This window comes from Oncorhynchus mykiss, chromosome 19 (genome assembly GCF_057628025.1).
Source record: "Oncorhynchus mykiss isolate SJ-2025 chromosome 19, ASM5762802v1, whole genome shotgun sequence".
Classification (NCBI taxonomy): Eukaryota; Metazoa; Chordata; class Actinopteri; order Salmoniformes; family Salmonidae; genus Oncorhynchus; species Oncorhynchus mykiss.
In genome coordinates this window covers 25,748,956-25,763,556 of record NC_143040.1, presented here as the reverse complement: position 1 = coordinate 25,763,556, position 14,601 = coordinate 25,748,956, and the positions used below count along the sequence as shown (strand labels likewise).

Below are 14,601 nucleotides of genomic sequence, written 5' to 3'. Positions count from 1 at the left end.
ACATTGCAGAACCATTTTTTTTGGGGGGGGTCTACAATTTACAACGGCTGTGTAGCACATTTTAGAAAAGAAAAACAAATGGCATTGACAGAATTATTATCACCCATTACTAGTACTTGGTTGCACAGCCTTTGGTCAGCATAACTGCCGGCAAAGGCTTCTTGTAGCCCTCCCTGAAGCTCACCTTGCTGTACCTTTCTACTGGCAATTTTGCTCACTCTTCAGCTGCAAACTGCTCCTAAATCTTCAATGTTTGATGGTTGCCTTTGACCAACTGCTGTTTTCAGATCTCACCGTAGGTTTTTGATGGGACACAAATCTGGACTCATTGGTGGCCATTCCAATCCAGTGTTTCTTCTTGAACCATTCCTGGGTGCTTTTTTATGTTCTTGGGTTCGTTGTCTTGCTGGATACCCACGACCATCGACGGAGACCTAGTTTTTGGACACCGGGTTGAACACTCCACTCCAAAACCCCTTGATAATCTGCTGATTTCATGATGCCTTGCACATGTTCAAGGCCCCCAGTACCAGAGGCAGCAAACCAACCCCACAGCATTATCGAAACTCTCCCATGTTTGATTGAAGGGAGGAATGCTGTAGGAATGCTGCATTTGGTGATATGTTACTGTAGTTATACTTGAGATATCATTTTTCAATGGGACAAGTAAAACAAATAACTGGAGATTTTTTGTTGTTGAAAAGTGAAAGGGTGACAACTGTAGCCAGGGATTGCACATACTGTCTAGACAAACTTTTTATATGTAAGAGGTTGAGACAGCAGAAAAGAGGAAATTTATTTGAGATTAGGATGGAGATTAAGAGGTATGGAATAGGTATATAAGGAAGCAGAGCTGAGTGAAAGAGAGCATCTGAAGCAAGGAGAAGCAAGAATAGAGGAAAAAGACGACATTTACATACACCAAGGTAAAACCCAAATATTTGATTCTGTAATGAGAAAATGCACCTCTCCCTCATTTGTCTCTGAGTGTGCCGGAGTCTGGTTGCGTGCCCTCACAGATCGGAACTCCCAGTTTCATTTAAAAAACACATATAATAGCATTGCTCTTTTCATAACAGCTGAAGAGAAGTGAAGATCCCATGATGAAGGTCCTACCCATTCTGGCCGTGATGCTACTCGGGACGTCTGCCATGGTGCTCAATGATCTAAACTCCACCGGTACAGTAGCCTTCCCTCATCATCTCAACACCACAGTGACTGATGTAGATTCTCTCAGTAGAAGATGTATTTTCAAGGCCGGTTACTCTGACCCGAGAATAAGCCTAATCCTGGACTGAAAAGCACGCTCAAATTAGAATAGCCATGTGAAGTTCTGTGTCTGCCCACATAAGAAAATATATACTATAGTATTCACTGTAGCGTTTTTGCTGACTTTACTGTAGTATTTACTGTAGTATACAGTTTTATTTACTGTAGTATTTACAGTTAATTGTAGTATATATACTGTAGTAAAATCTGTCGATGTGCCTTTGAGCAAAGCACTTCACCCTAAATCCTCCTGTAAGGCGCTCTGGACAAGGGCGTCTGCTAAATGACTAAAATGTACATGTATATACTATGGCAATTGACGTAGTGTTTTTGTGGATTGTAGTATACTGTAGTATTTACTGGAGTTTTTGTTTTATCATCTTTGACATAGAAGTCGAGGCTTTCTCCTCCAGGAAACCTACTGGAGAAATAAGAGCTAAGAGCTCATTTTCTATAACCTGTAGGGAACACAATATTTGTTATATACTTAACAACCCAAATTGCATGTAGGTTCTGGCATGTAAGTTTCTCACTTATGGGTGGAAAAAAATGCGAAATGGGTGAGGGAAATGGGCAGGTTATATGAAAATAAGATAGTGTAGTATTTACTGTAGTTAAAAAAAAGTGTAGTGTTTTTGCAGACTGGAGTGCTTTGCGGAAACTACTGTACTATTTACAAAATCTGTCGTTCTGCCCCTGAACAGGCAGTTAACCCACTGTTCCTAGGCCGTCATTGAAAATAAGAATTTGTTCTTAACTGACTTGCCTAGTAAAATAAAGGTAAAATTAAAAATATATTTTTTTTTACTACAATTTTTTTTTTTTGTGTGGATAATACTGTAGTATTTACTATAGTATTCTACAGTATACTACAACATTCTATAGTAAGTACTACTCATGTTTTCTCAGTTACTTAACCTTTATTTAGGCAAGCGAGTCCCATTGATACCAATGTCTCACTACATATTGTAGTGTACCTCTGTAACTCTACATGATATGCAGAATTACCAAAATTACCACCATAACTAACTCTCAAAGCAGCATGCTGTACAATTATTGTTGATGGAGATTCTTTATTGAGTCTGCTTTTTAGTCCAGGACTAGGCTTAATCTGTATCCAGGAACCCAAACCCATAGTGCTCACCATTCAATTTGACCATCTAGATAAAAACCAGGTGGACAACAGTGTCCATGCCCCCCAACTCCTTCTGTCCTTATACTTATACTATCTCTGTCTCTTTCATTCTCTCTCTCTCTCTCTCTCTCTCCTGTCTCTGTTTCTCTCTCTCTCTCCTGTCTCTGTTTCTCTCTCTCTCTCTCTCTCTCTCTCACAGCCTCACCGCTACCTCTGGACTGATGGGTCATGCATGGACTACTTTTCCTGGCTTCAGAAGCCCAAGCAACCATCCGGTGATGGACAGTGCATGGAAATAATCTGGCAGAGGAAGCAAGAGAAGGCAGGGATAATGTGAGGGAGAGAGAGGGGGTGATGGATGAAAGGGAGGGGGCAAGGGGAAGAGGGGACATTAAATGTTTTGAAAAGACATTTGACATTTTAGTCATTTAGAAGACGCTTTTATCCAGAGCGACTTACAGGAGCAATTAAGTTTAAGTGCCTTGATCAAGGGCACATCAACAGATTTTTCACTTAGTCAGCTCTGGGTTTTAAACCAACTCTCTTAACCTCTAAGCTACCATCTGCACCAGATCCAGTATGCTGATGTATTCAGAATTGTGTTAACTATTGTGGAAAAGGGAGTGGGAGGTTTTTGATTTGAAGCATGACAAATCTCACATGTTTTGTATTATATAACTCAGCGACCATGTGGCTAGAGTGACTGTCCTGAACTTGGAAGGTTGGGGGTTCGATCCCAGGTCGAGTCATACCAAAAGGGGCCAGATTCCTCTCTGCTTGGCACTCAGCATTAAAGAGAAGGATTCGGGGTAAGGCCCTGCGATAGACTAGTGTCCAGGTGGTGTACTTATATTAAACAACACATCAAAAGCCTCATGGTACAGAAACAGTAGATAGGCTCATGCCGTTCTGGCTTGGACAAGGCTGCTTAGCTAATTATATAGCTCAAAAAGGGACTAATAATGAATAAAAATAATGTTTTTGTTTCATCTACATCTCAGTCCAAGGGGGCTGGAATGATAAGTCATGCAGCCAAACCAATTACTTTCTGTGTGCCTTGAAACCTGAGGAAAGACAGGAACCGAATGGAGGAGAAGAAGAGGGGATGGTGGAAAAAGGGAGTGGGAGGTTTATCCTTTAAAGTAGATGACAGATGAGCAGTATAGCAGTATATACTACCTGTCAGATACGCTTTGCATTACAGCTTTCTCCGACATCACGACCCCAGGACCCTGTAAAATGTTAGAGAAAACCCACTGCTCAAAGACAAAGCCTTTGTCAGCTAAAAGTTCTCACCGTCACAGTCAGTTTCAGTCCGCCCAAAGATTTAATGAAACAACTGATTGTCTTAGAAACTTCTAAACACATTGCATTTGAGCAGTGGTGGAAAAAGGACCCAATTTTCATACTTGAGTAAAAGTAAAGATACTGTAAAAGTGAAAGTCACCCAGTAAACTTGAGTAAAAGTCTAAAAGTATTTGGTTTTAAATGTACTTAAGATTCAAAAGTATAAATCATTTATAATGTCTTATATTAATTAAGCAACATGATTTTCAGACAACATGATTTTATTTTTTTATTTTTTCTTTAAGCATAGCCATGGGCACAGTTCAACATTTCAACATGTGTGTTTAGTGAGTCTGCCAGATCAGAGGCAGTAGGGATGACCAGGGATGTTCTCTTGATAAGTGTGTGAATTAGACACTTTTCCTGTCCTACTAAGCATTCAAAATGTAAGGAGTATTTCTGGGTGTCGGGGAAAATTAAAGCAGTAAAAAGTACATTATTTTTTTTAGGAATGTAGTGGAGTAAAAGTATGTTGTCAAAAATAGAAATAGTAAAGTAATGTACAGATTCCCCAGAAAACGACATAAGTCGGACTTTACACCACTGCATTTGAGAATCCTATCTAGGCCTATTGTCAGAAAACAGTGTAACCCAATCTATTTTCAGGGGGAATTGTGTTGATAAAATGCTGCTTCACTTGTTTGTACTATGAAACACTGTGCATTGCTTGACTAGCAAATAAAAAAAGAATACAAAAATCTCTTCATTAATCAATAATCGTTGCATGACTTTCTTTTGTTGACCTAACCTTCATTTAGCAATATTTAGCAAGCAGATGTGTTCAAGAAATAACAATACAAATACAGCCTCAATTTTATTTATAGATGGACAATCCACTGGGTTGACTTTACAGATTTAGAATTTAACCTACTACCTTTCCATTCGGTGACATGTTTGAGTAGTGTGCCCAAAACAGAAAGCATGCGTGATATTTACTTTGCATACGTTTTTACGCATGCTATTGATCAGAGAGAGAGAGAGAGAGAGATTAATCTCCCTCTACACAACTGTTACTCTAATCCTCCTTGAGAGGATAGGCTTAGTAAAACTACAGGCTGGAAACACTGCTGCAGCCATATTGAACAGACATTTTGTAAAAAAAAAAATAAAAAAAAACGATTTATTTTATTTTATTTGATTACCATATTCTAATGACTATTTAGTCTACTGAGTATTTTTACAACTAACTTTGAAACTTATTTTCGGACAAATCACTGGATTAATCAGTAGGCTAATAAATTGTAATGGTCTCATTTGGTAAACGTTTAATTTAGTGGTTGTAGATTAGAATATCTATTTTTGATAGTTTAGAGATTGTGACAGTGGCAACACAGTTTTGAAGATGAAGGACCGACTGGAACAGTTGAAGGCGGTAAGCTTAGTCTTTTTATACACTTGTTCATGTTTTCGTGGCCTTGCTTGCTATTAGCTTAACATATAACCGTTGCTAATCATATAGAATGATATAATAGGGATGGGGGACGTATCTGATTTACTCGTTTGTTTTTGGGGAAGTATCTGAATTAATCGTTTTCTTTTTGCGCACTAGATGCGGTTGGTTGCGGTTGAGCGGTTTGACCACAACGTTCGATCAACTGTTGATCCCATTTTCAGGCCTAGAAAAGCAGAAATAGTCTAGTTGAATATTGCGCTAATAAACATTAGAGTATTAAGTTACTCTTGGAAGTAGGTAGGCCTAATTGGGGTGTGATGATATTTAGGCTGTGCACTTGTTTATTGGTGGTGAGTTACAAATGGAGGTGGGTGGGTAGAGAGAGGGGAACAGAAGGGTCGATTAAGGAAATATGAAATTATTGTTTTCTCCTCATTTCCTCCACCTCTTCCAAGGTCTCAAGGTTATCGATGTAGGCTATTCATTGTAGTTTATGTGCACCGCAAGCCTTATTGGGTCTGGTTTAAAAAAAAAAAAACGTTATAGTGTATTCAAATCACATTGTTTCACTGATGTAGGAACCGCTAAAAAGACTGTGAGTGTGATTATCTCACCACAAACGCACCACCACAACAACTCTGCTGGCTGTGTGTGTGTGTGTGTGTGTGTCAACAGAAAAGTGATGTGGCTGGGGACGATGTGGAGGTTCCAGTGGAGAACCAAGCCTTTATGGATGACTTCTTCGCCCAGGTATTTCCGGCCATACTCCTGATGTGTGTGCGTGTGTAGGTGTTCGCCATACTGTGTGCGTGTGTGTTCACCGGTGTGTCATCATTGCCCGTCTCGGTCTCAGATTGAGGAGATTCGCAGCTATATCGATAAGATAGATGAGAGTGTGGCGCAAGCAAAGAAGCTGTACTCGACCATCCTCTCCGCTCCTACATCAGAGCAGAGTAAACATCATCCTTCAATCCCTCTCTCTCTCTCTCTCTCTCTCTCTCTCTCTCTCTCCTTCACTCTCCCGCTCTTCGTCTCTTTGTTATCTCACCCCCTTTCATTCCCATTCCATATTTTTCCGTCCTTTGTGGCTTGTTGATACTTCTACGTTTCAACCTCTCTCTCTCTTTCTTTCTCTTTCTCTGTCTTCACCAGAGACGCAAGATGACTTGGAGGCGGTCACCAACGACATCAAGAAAGCAGCCGGCACCGCTCGCAACAAACTAAAGAGTAAGTCCTTCCTGCCCCTTTAAATATTAAACGCACCATTATCTTACCCCACAGTCTTTCTGACGACCAACCGTATTCTGACGACCAACATAAATGTATAAAGGTAGTTTTCCCTGTCAAGATCATGTGTGTTTCTTCATTGCCCATGGACGGCAAAACCATGGTTGTTATTGTTGTCGATGGCCGTAGTCATGGTAACGGGTGCCTGTTCCCATCCCTGGCAGGTATCGAGAAGCAACTTGAGACAAACACAGAGGAATGGTCGTCAGCAGACATGAGGATCCGGAAGTCCCAGGTAACCCTTTAAAAAACAAACTAACCTCAACCAGATCCTTTAACCCTATCGGTTTGCACGTCAATCATGTCCCCCATCATTTTTCCTGTTGGAGACCGGGGTTGGAGACTCGGGTTTCATTCCCACTGGTTACCATAACAACCTCTTTACCCATCTCCACCTTTTCCCCAGCATGCCATCCTGGCCAAGAAGTTTGTGGAGGTGATGACCAAGTACAACGAGGCTCAGACGGACTTTAGAGACAAGAGCAAAGGCCGCATCGCCCGGCAGCTGGAGATCAGTGAGTCTGATGCCAGTCGTAGAGACAAGATACCGGGTATAACTAGGGCCAGGGTTTTTGTTCCTGGACAAGTCAATTGTCAGGAAAAAAATCCAGGCCCAAGTTGCATTAAGTTGAAGACGGGAGTGCATGTTTCGACCTATCTCAGACAGACTCAAGCCAATACAGTGCTCTTTACCAGTTAAAATACTTGGAAAATCCTTTCAAATACTTTGAGTGTTTGCTTGAATCTGCCTGGAGTTGGGCAGGGTTGCAGTTTTGTTCATTTTCTTTTCTGGTTTATTAAGCCAGGCAAGCGGAAAAGGACACAGATAAAGTATTTGAAGTACAGTGCCTTGCGAAAGTATTCGGCCCCCTTGAACTTTGCGACCTTTTGCCACATTTCAGGCTTCAAACATAAAGATATAAAACTGTATTTTTTTTGTGAAGAATCAACAACAAGTGGGACACAATCATGAAGTGGAACGACATTTATTGGATATTTCAAACTTTTTTAACAAATCAAAAACTGAAAAATTGGGCGTGCAAAATTATTCAGCCCCTTTACTTTCAGTGCAGCAAACTCTCTCCAGAAGTTCAGTGAGGATCTCTGAATGATCCAATGTTGACCTAAATGACTAATGATGATAAATACAATCCACCTGTGTGCAATCAAGTCTCCGTATAAATGCACCTGCACTGTGATAGTCTCAGAGGTCCGTTAAAAGCGCAGAGAGCATCATGAAGAACAAGGAACACACCAGGCAGGTCCGAGATACTGTTGTGAAGAAGTTTAAAGCCGGATTTGGATACAAAAAGATTTCCCATGCTTTAAACATCCCAAGGAGCACTGTGCAAGCGATAATATTGAAATGGAAGGAGTATCAGACCACTGCAAATCTACCAAGACCTGGCCGTCCCTCTAAACTTTCAGCTCATACAAGGAGAAGACTGATCAGAGATGCAGCCAAGAGGCCCATGATCACTCTGGATGAACTGCAGAGATCTACAGCTGAGGTGGGAGACTCTGTCCATAGGACAACAATCAGTCAGTTGTATATTGCACAAATCTGGCCTTTATGGAAGAGTGGCAAGAAGAAAGCCCTTTCTTAAAGATATCCATAAAAAGTGTTGTTTAAAGTTTGCCACAAGCCACCTGGGAGACACATCAAACATGTGGAAGAAGGTGCTCTGGTCAGATGAAACCAAAATTGAACTTTTTGACAACAATGCAAAACGTTATGTTTGGCGTAAAAGCAACACAGCTGAACACACCATCCCCACTGTCAAACATGGTGGTGGCAGCATTATGGTTTGGGCCTGCTTTTCTTCAGCAGGGACAGGGAAGGGAAGATGGTTAAAATTGATGGGAAGATGGATGGAGCCAAATACAGGACCATTCTGGAAGAAAACCTGATGGAGTCTGCAAAAGACCTGAGACTGGGACGGAGATTTGTCTTCCAATGATCAATGATCCAAAACATAAAGCAAAATCTACAATGGAATGGTTCAAAAATAAACATATCCAGGTGTTAGAATGGCCAAGTCAAAGTCCAGACCTGAATCCAATCGAGAATCTGTGGAAAGAACTGAAAACTGCTGTTCACAAATGCTCTCCATCCAACCTCACTGAGCTCGAGCTGTTTTGCAAGGAGGAATGGGGAAAAATGTCAGTCTCTCGATGTGCAAAACTGATAGAGACATACCCCAAGCGACTTACAGCTGTAATCGCAGCAAAAGGTGGCGCTACAAAGTATTAACTTAAGGGGGCTGAATAATTTTGCACGCCCAATTTTTCAGTTTTTGATTTGTTAAAAAAGTTTGAAATATCCAATAAATGTCGTTCCACTTCATGATTGTGTCCCACTTGTTGTTGATTCTTCACAAAAAAATACAGTTTTATATCTTTATGTTTGAAGCCTGAAATGTGGCAAAAGGTCGCAAAGTTCAAGGGGGCCGAATACTTTCGCAAGGCACTGTATTTGTTTAAGTATTTGAAACCCAGATCTACTTTTGATGGTATGTATTAGTTTATTCTATGCCAGCATTAAGGGCCTATTATATGTTGTTAACTTGTCATTAAGCCTTTTAAACATGTTATTAACCCTTTCATACATGTTATTAACCCTTTTCTGTGATATCTTCATTCCACAGCGGGAAAAACAACAACCGACGAGGAGCTGGAGGAGATGCTGGAAGGAGGGAACGCAGCCGTCTTCACCGCAGGGGTAATTCTGTGTGTGTGTGTGTGTGTGTGTGTGTGTGTGTGTAACCAATGTGAAATGGCTAGCTAGTTAGCATTGGTACGCGCTAATAGCGTTTCAATCTGTGACGTCACTTGCTCTGAGACCTTGAAGTAGTGGTTCCCCTTGCTCTGCAAGGGCCGCGGCTTTTGTGGAGCGATGGGTAACGATGCTTCGTAGGTGACTGTTGTTGATGTGTGCAGAGGGTCCCTGGTTTGCGCCCGGGTATGGGCGAGGGGATGGTCTAAAGTTATACTGTTACATGTACAAGCGAGAATGCTTGTGATTGTGTGTGTACAAGCAAGAAAGCTTGTGAGTGTGTGTGTACAAGCGAGAATGATTGTGTGTGTGTGTGTGTGTGTGTGTGTGTGTGTGTGTGTGTGTGTGTGTGTACAAGTGAGAATGCTTGTGAGTGTGGGTGTGTACAAGCAAAAATGATTGTGAGTCCATGTATGTTCGTGCATGCATGCGAGTGTGGGTGTTAAACCGTTGTGTATATCCTCTCCAATGTGTGGGTGTTAAACCGTTGTGTATATCCTCTCCAATGTGTGTGTGTTAAACCGTTGTGTATATCCTCTCCAATGTGTGTGTGTTAAACCGTTGTGTATATCCTCTCCAATGTGTGGGTGTTAAACCGTTGTGTATATCCTCTCCAATGTGTGTGTGTTAAACCGTTGTGTATATCCTCTCCTATGTGTGTGTGTTAAACCGTTGTGTGTATACTCTCCTATGTGTGTGTTAAACCGTTGTGTGTATACTCTCCTATGTGTGTGTGTTAAACCGTTGTGTATATCTTCTCCTATGTGTGTGTGTTAAACCGTTGTGTGTATACTCTCCTATGTGTGTTTTAAACCGTTGTGTATATCCTCTCCTATGTGTGTGTGTTAAACCGTTGTGTGTCTACTCTCCTATGTGTGTGTGTTAAACCGTTGTGTATATCCTCTCCTATGTGTGTGTTAAACCGTTGTGTGTATACTCTCCTATGTGTGTGTGTTAAACCGTTGTGTATATCCTCTCCTATGTGTGTGTTAAACCGTTGTGTGTATACTCTCCTATGTGTGTGTGTTAAACCGTTGTGTATATCCTCTCCTATGTGTGTGTTAAACCGTTGTGTGTATACTCTCCTATGTGTGTGTTAAACCGTTGTGTATATCTTCTCCTATGTGTGTGTGTTAAACCGTTGTGTATATCTTCTCCTATGTGTGTGTGTTAAACCGTTGTGTATATCTTCTCCTATGTGTGTGTGTTAAACCGTTGTGTATATCTTCTCCTATGTGTGTGTGTGTGTTAAACCGTTGTGTATATCTTCTCCTATGTGTGTGTTAAACCGTTGTGTATATCTTCTCCTATGTGTGTGTGTTAAACCGTTGTGTATATCTTCTCCTATGTGTGTGTTAAACCATTGTGTGTATACTCTCCTATGTGTGTGTATTAAACCGTTGTGTATATCTTCTCATATGTGTGTGTTAAACCATTGTGTGTATACTCTCCTATGTGTGTGTATTAAACCGTTGTGTATATCCTCTCCTATGTGTGTGTTAAACCATTGTGTGTATACTCTCCTATGTGTGTGTTAAACCGTTGTGTATATCTTCTCCTATGTGTGTGTTAAACCGTTGTGTGTATATTCTCCTATGTGTGTGTTAAACCGTTCTGTATATCTTCTCCTATGTGTGTGTTAAACCGTTGTGTATATCTTCTCCTATGTGTGTGTGTTAAACCGTTGTGTGTATACTCTCCTATGTGTGTGTTAAACCGTTGTGTATATCTTCTCCTATGTGTGTGTTTTAAACCGTTGTGTATATCCTCTCCTATGTGTGTGTGTTAAACCGTTGTGTATATCTTCTCCTATGTGTGTGTTAAACCGTTGTGTATATCTTCTCCTATGTGTGTGTGTTAAACCGTTGTGTATATCTTCTCCTATGTGTGTGTTAAACCATTGTGTGTATACTCTCCTATGTGTGTGTATTAAACCGTTGTGTATATCTTCTCATATGTGTGTGTTAAACCATTGTGTGTATACTCTCCTATGTGTGTGTATTAAACCGTTGTGTATATCCTCTCCTATGTGTGTGTTAAACCATTGTGTGTATACTCTCCTATGTGTGTGTTAAACCGTTGTGTATATCTTCTCCTATGTGTGTGTTAAACCGTTGTGTGTATATTCTCCTATGTGTGTGTTAAACCGTTCTGTATATCTTCTCCTATGTGTGTGTTAAACCGTTGTGTATATCTTCTCCTATGTGTGTGTGTTAAACCGTTGTGTGTATACTCTCCTATGTGTGTGTTAAACCGTTGTGTATATCTTCTCCTATGTGTGTGTTTTAAACCGTTGTGTATATCCTCTCCTATGTGTGTGTGTTAAACCGTTGTGTGTATACTCTCCTATGTGTGTGTTAAACCGTTGTGTATATCTTCTCCTATGTGTGTGTGTTAAACCGTTGTGTATATCTTCTTGTATGTGTTTTGTAGATCATGGAGTCGGGTATATCAAAGCAGGCGTTGAATGAGATTGAGGCGCGGCACAAAGACATTGTGAGGCTGGAGAGCAGCATCAAAGAGCTTCATGACATGTTCGTGGACATTGCTATGCTGGTGGAGAACCAGGTAACCCTTCACACCTTTTAGTGTGCATCCCACACTATTCCGTACATAGTACACTGCTTTTGACTGCTGTTTGTGTGTGCGCCTCTCCCAACACTCCGCTCCGCCCACCCCCTTCAAAGGGCGGTATGATTGACAAGATTGAGAGCAACATGGACCAATCGGTGGGCTTCGTAGAGCGGGCGGTTGCCGACACCAAGAAAGCAGCCAAATTTCAGCAGGAGGCCCGTAGGGTGAGTGGGGCTGAAACCATAGAATTAGAATGAGGGTCGGTCGATGATGCGATAATAGGTGATTCTATTTCTACAGCTGAAACGTCCTGTTTATAGGTCCACTTCAGTCCGGACCCTAGACCTATTACCTATCACCTTGGTTCATACAGGTGAAGGGATACATTGGCTTTGTCCCAAATGGCACCCTATTACCTTCATAGTGCATTGCCTTTGAAAGTACTGCACTATACAGGAAAGTACTGCACTATGTAGGGAAAAGGGTGCCATTTGGGACGCACGCTAAATCTACTGTCTTGCTACAGGGGGTTCAGCATTCTCACTGATGCAAAGAATCTCTTAAAACTTCAGAACCTGCAATGCCACATTTAGTCTCGAAATACTTATCTTGGCTTATGTTTTCTCTCTATGCTCAGGTCAATTTTCCCGTTCGTTTTTCTGAGGTTTCTCTCGTTCTGTTTCTTCTCTCCCTTCCCTTCATTGTTTCTTTATATTTCTTCCTCCTCCACTTCCTCCTCTGTGTCCTCTTCCTCTCTCGCATCCTCTGTCTTTCTTTGACTGTTTCGTTCTGTCTTCCGACCCTTTAGAAGCAGATGATGATCATGTGTTGCTGTGTCATTCTCTGTGTCATCGGAGGGTCCTTCCTCTACAGCTTTATCAAATAGGAAATACCGTCCGGGTAAAACTGGTTGTAAAACTGAGATGTGTTCAAAACTCAAAACGTACACTTTTAAATCATGTAATGATGCAGAAGGATGTCAGCCTGGTCACAAATGTGTTTGTACTCTTGCAAACTCCATTCCTGTCCCTGTCAAGCCAAACGTGTGGCATGACGATGAGTGACAAGGCGTTGGCATGATAGCACAAACAGGCTGGCACTCAGGCTAAAAGGATGCAGATGTGCGTAAAGGATTTCCAGGTGTGATCAGGGCCTGTATTTATAAAGCCTTTCAAAGTATGAGTGCAGATCTGGGATCAGTTTAACCTTTTAGATCACAATGAATAAGATTACATGGACAGGCGGGGCAGGATCCTAGATCAGCACTCCTTACTCTGAGATGCTTTATGAATACGGGACCAGATTAGATAACGTTAGATCCAGGTTATTCTTAGTCTTTGTCCCACATGGCACCCTATTCCCTTTGTAGTACATAGGGAATAGGGTGCCATTTGGGATGTAGACTTAGGCTGTATCATTGGCCTCAATGTGATAATCACCTGTGACTCTGGCCTCAGGTGAAGTTGAAGAGGAGTGTCCCAGATTACCCCCAGTCTAACCTGGGTGGATGGATCAACAGTGGACACTGTCTGTCAAGAGATACATTCAGCGCTACTCAGAGGAGATACACCTCAGTCCGGCTAAAGGCCTTCCACCCTACATTGTCTTTCGTCTTCTCTCTCTCTCTTTCCTTCCATCTTTTTCTCTCTCTCACACACACACACACACACACACACACACTCTCTCTCCCTCTTTTCCCTCTCTCTCTCGTTCTTCTTTTAAGGCATGCTTCCCCCCACAGCTCCTTTTCCCACTTCAAGGATTTGTGTCAATTAACTTTGGTAGTGTGCTTCCTTAATAACCTTGGCGAAGACAGGTGAACGTTAACACTGTGTAGTCATGTCAAGTAGCCTAAAGATATTGGTAAACAAAATAATATGAAGATAAAACGATGATTAAAAAAACGATACAATTTCTCACTGCCCTACTGACAGCTAGTAATCAAAATGACCCCAAAATGGCACGCTTTTATGTTGTTATTGTATTATTGTGTGTTGAAGTTATTGCATAATATTTCACCCACGCATTTCATTTTTATCCTACATGTGTATCGATGCATGTACCACCAGGGGGCATGCCTGTGTCAAACTGTCACATGCACTCTCTCTAGGAATGATGTGTATAAACCCTGGATGACTGTCAGGGGGCGCTGTATTGAAGCCACCGTGCAGCCATCTTGGTAATCCTCCTCAAGCATTAAAAATATTTTGGAAGCAATAGAAATGGATTTGTTAATTAATGTCTACATTCGTTTTTGACACATTTTCTTTTTTTATTAAATACACTTTAATGCATACTTTTAAATAATATTATGTGAGCTAAAAAAAATATATATATATGGGGAGAGTACTTATGTTACTGTCACCACTACATAAAAACAACAACTTAAATACATGTAATTTTGTCCTTGAAATACCGTAGAATTCCATTCATTCCTATGGAGGACTGCGCCTTCAAGGGAATGCCAATATGGCCGACCGGTGGCTTCAAAGCATTTCATTGGCCAATACATAGCATCAACAGTCCAGGGTTTATTTATGTAAGTCATTGCTCTATCCTATCTAATAATAGATAAGATAGTATTTTTGTTGTGATGTGAGCAAGCAAGCAGTATCAAGTGAATAGCCAATATATGTGTTTGTGTCTTCAGTCGCATACGTTTGTTGTGATTTTGTAGGCATTTATATGGAAAATGTTATCTGATCAAAATGTAAGGTCAGATTTCAGTTTTTGTAGCCTTTCCCCTCTGTTGACAAAGAATAAAATAAAATAAAAAGATTCGCCCTTTGCCAAGTGTTTTTATTTGTAAGTTTTCATTAT

The 14,601-nt window shown here is 41.0% G+C and overlaps 1 protein-coding gene across 4 annotated transcripts; it reads left to right on the top strand.

Moving 5' to 3' along the window:
• Positions 1-788: 788 nt before the first annotated feature.
• LOC110497437 (syntaxin-3) lies at positions 789-14,566 on the top strand. Of its 4 annotated transcripts, XM_021573543.3 has the most exons (11): positions 4,779-5,123; positions 5,820-5,894; positions 5,998-6,097; positions 6,297-6,371; positions 6,596-6,666; positions 6,838-6,946; positions 9,080-9,153; positions 11,641-11,775; positions 11,895-12,005; positions 12,590-12,681; positions 13,239-14,566. In XM_021573543.3, the coding sequence occupies exons 1-10, from the start codon at positions 5,094-5,096 to the stop codon at positions 12,665-12,667; spliced, it is 858 nt and encodes a 285-aa protein (XP_021429218.2). In that variant the 5' UTR covers positions 4,779-5,093; the 3' UTR covers positions 12,668-12,681; positions 13,239-14,566. The 4 variants fall into 4 exon arrangements, with proteins under 4 accessions (XP_090066739.1, XP_021429218.2, XP_021429216.2 ...); XM_021573541.3 differs by lacking the exon at positions 12,590-12,681 and having other exon boundaries at positions 5,006-5,123; XM_090210613.1 differs by lacking the exons at positions 4,779-5,123; positions 5,820-5,894; positions 5,998-6,097; positions 12,590-12,681 and adding exons at positions 789-926; positions 1,080-1,179.
• The last annotated feature ends 35 nt before the right edge of the window (positions 14,567-14,601 follow it).